This window comes from Penaeus monodon, chromosome 15 (genome assembly GCF_015228065.2).
Source record: "Penaeus monodon isolate SGIC_2016 chromosome 15, NSTDA_Pmon_1, whole genome shotgun sequence".
NCBI classification, from domain to species: Eukaryota; Metazoa; Arthropoda; class Malacostraca; order Decapoda; family Penaeidae; genus Penaeus; species Penaeus monodon.
This window is the reverse complement of record NC_051400.1, coordinates 20,684,705-20,685,577: the sequence shown is the minus strand read 5'-3', so window position 1 is coordinate 20,685,577 and position 873 is coordinate 20,684,705. Positions and strand designations below refer to the sequence as shown.

Sequence of the window (873 nt, the reverse complement as noted above, 5' to 3'; positions counted from 1 at the left end):
CAAAAAGTAGAAATCTTTTAACTAGACCTTTTCATAACAAAAAGTATCATTTGGTCAAAGAAACCTTATTATTTTAACAATAGAAGCCATAAATTTAATACAAATTATGAACATATAAGGACTTGAATATTATGTGGTTTCTAGATATTGCTAAATAGTTTTCAGTCCATTCATTTACTCTTCACAATTTTCCTAATTACCTGATTGGTAGGATATTTGCAATAATTCATATAATTGTAAATATGGAAATATATGTAAATACCAAACTTTTTGTTACAGCAGAAGTCAGCACATAGACCATGATCTTACCACACTTGAAGGAATATCTTCATAAAGCATGAAGTACATGGCCCAGCCCATTAGTGCTAGGAATCCTATGATCAAAGCCCAAAAGCCAAGTTTGACAGTGAACCATACAATCCTGGTACAGAGATGTTCATCAATGTCTTCACATTGCAGTTCCTGAAGCAACTCCTGGTGGTTTAGATTTTATTGAAATTTCATCACAAAATATGTTTCAATATATATATGATTACTTTCAGAGGTCTGCCATTTCTGCATATTAGTGAGAAATTGCATTTAATAATCATTTGGAACTTCTCTCAAACAACTTACTGTGAGTTCATTATAAATACTCCTGTGTTTAATATTTGCAGCTTTCCTCTCTGTGATGGTGAAATCCCAAGAGGAAAACACCTTCTTGACAAAGGTTGATGTTACATCATGCTCCGTATCTATATAGTTGTTCTTGTATAGGACGATGACTCTGTTTAAAATGAATGACTATAAAAAAACTATATAACAATAGAATATCACATATATACCAAGTGATAGGCACATTAAAAATTTGTTTCCATGTATATACTTTTCATG

The 873-nt window shown here is 31.3% G+C and overlaps 1 protein-coding gene across 1 annotated transcript in view; it reads right to left on the bottom strand.

Annotated features, from left to right (window-relative positions):
• LOC119582250 (transmembrane channel-like protein 5) overlaps positions 1-873 on the bottom strand; it is a gene marked incomplete at its 3' end in the record, with an annotated part of 7,463 nt that overhangs the window by 3,485 nt on the left and 3,105 nt on the right. Inside the window, 2 exon segments of the mRNA XM_037930472.1 lie at positions 310-474; positions 616-783. Coding sequence (XP_037786400.1) covers positions 310-474; positions 616-783 — 333 coding nt within the window.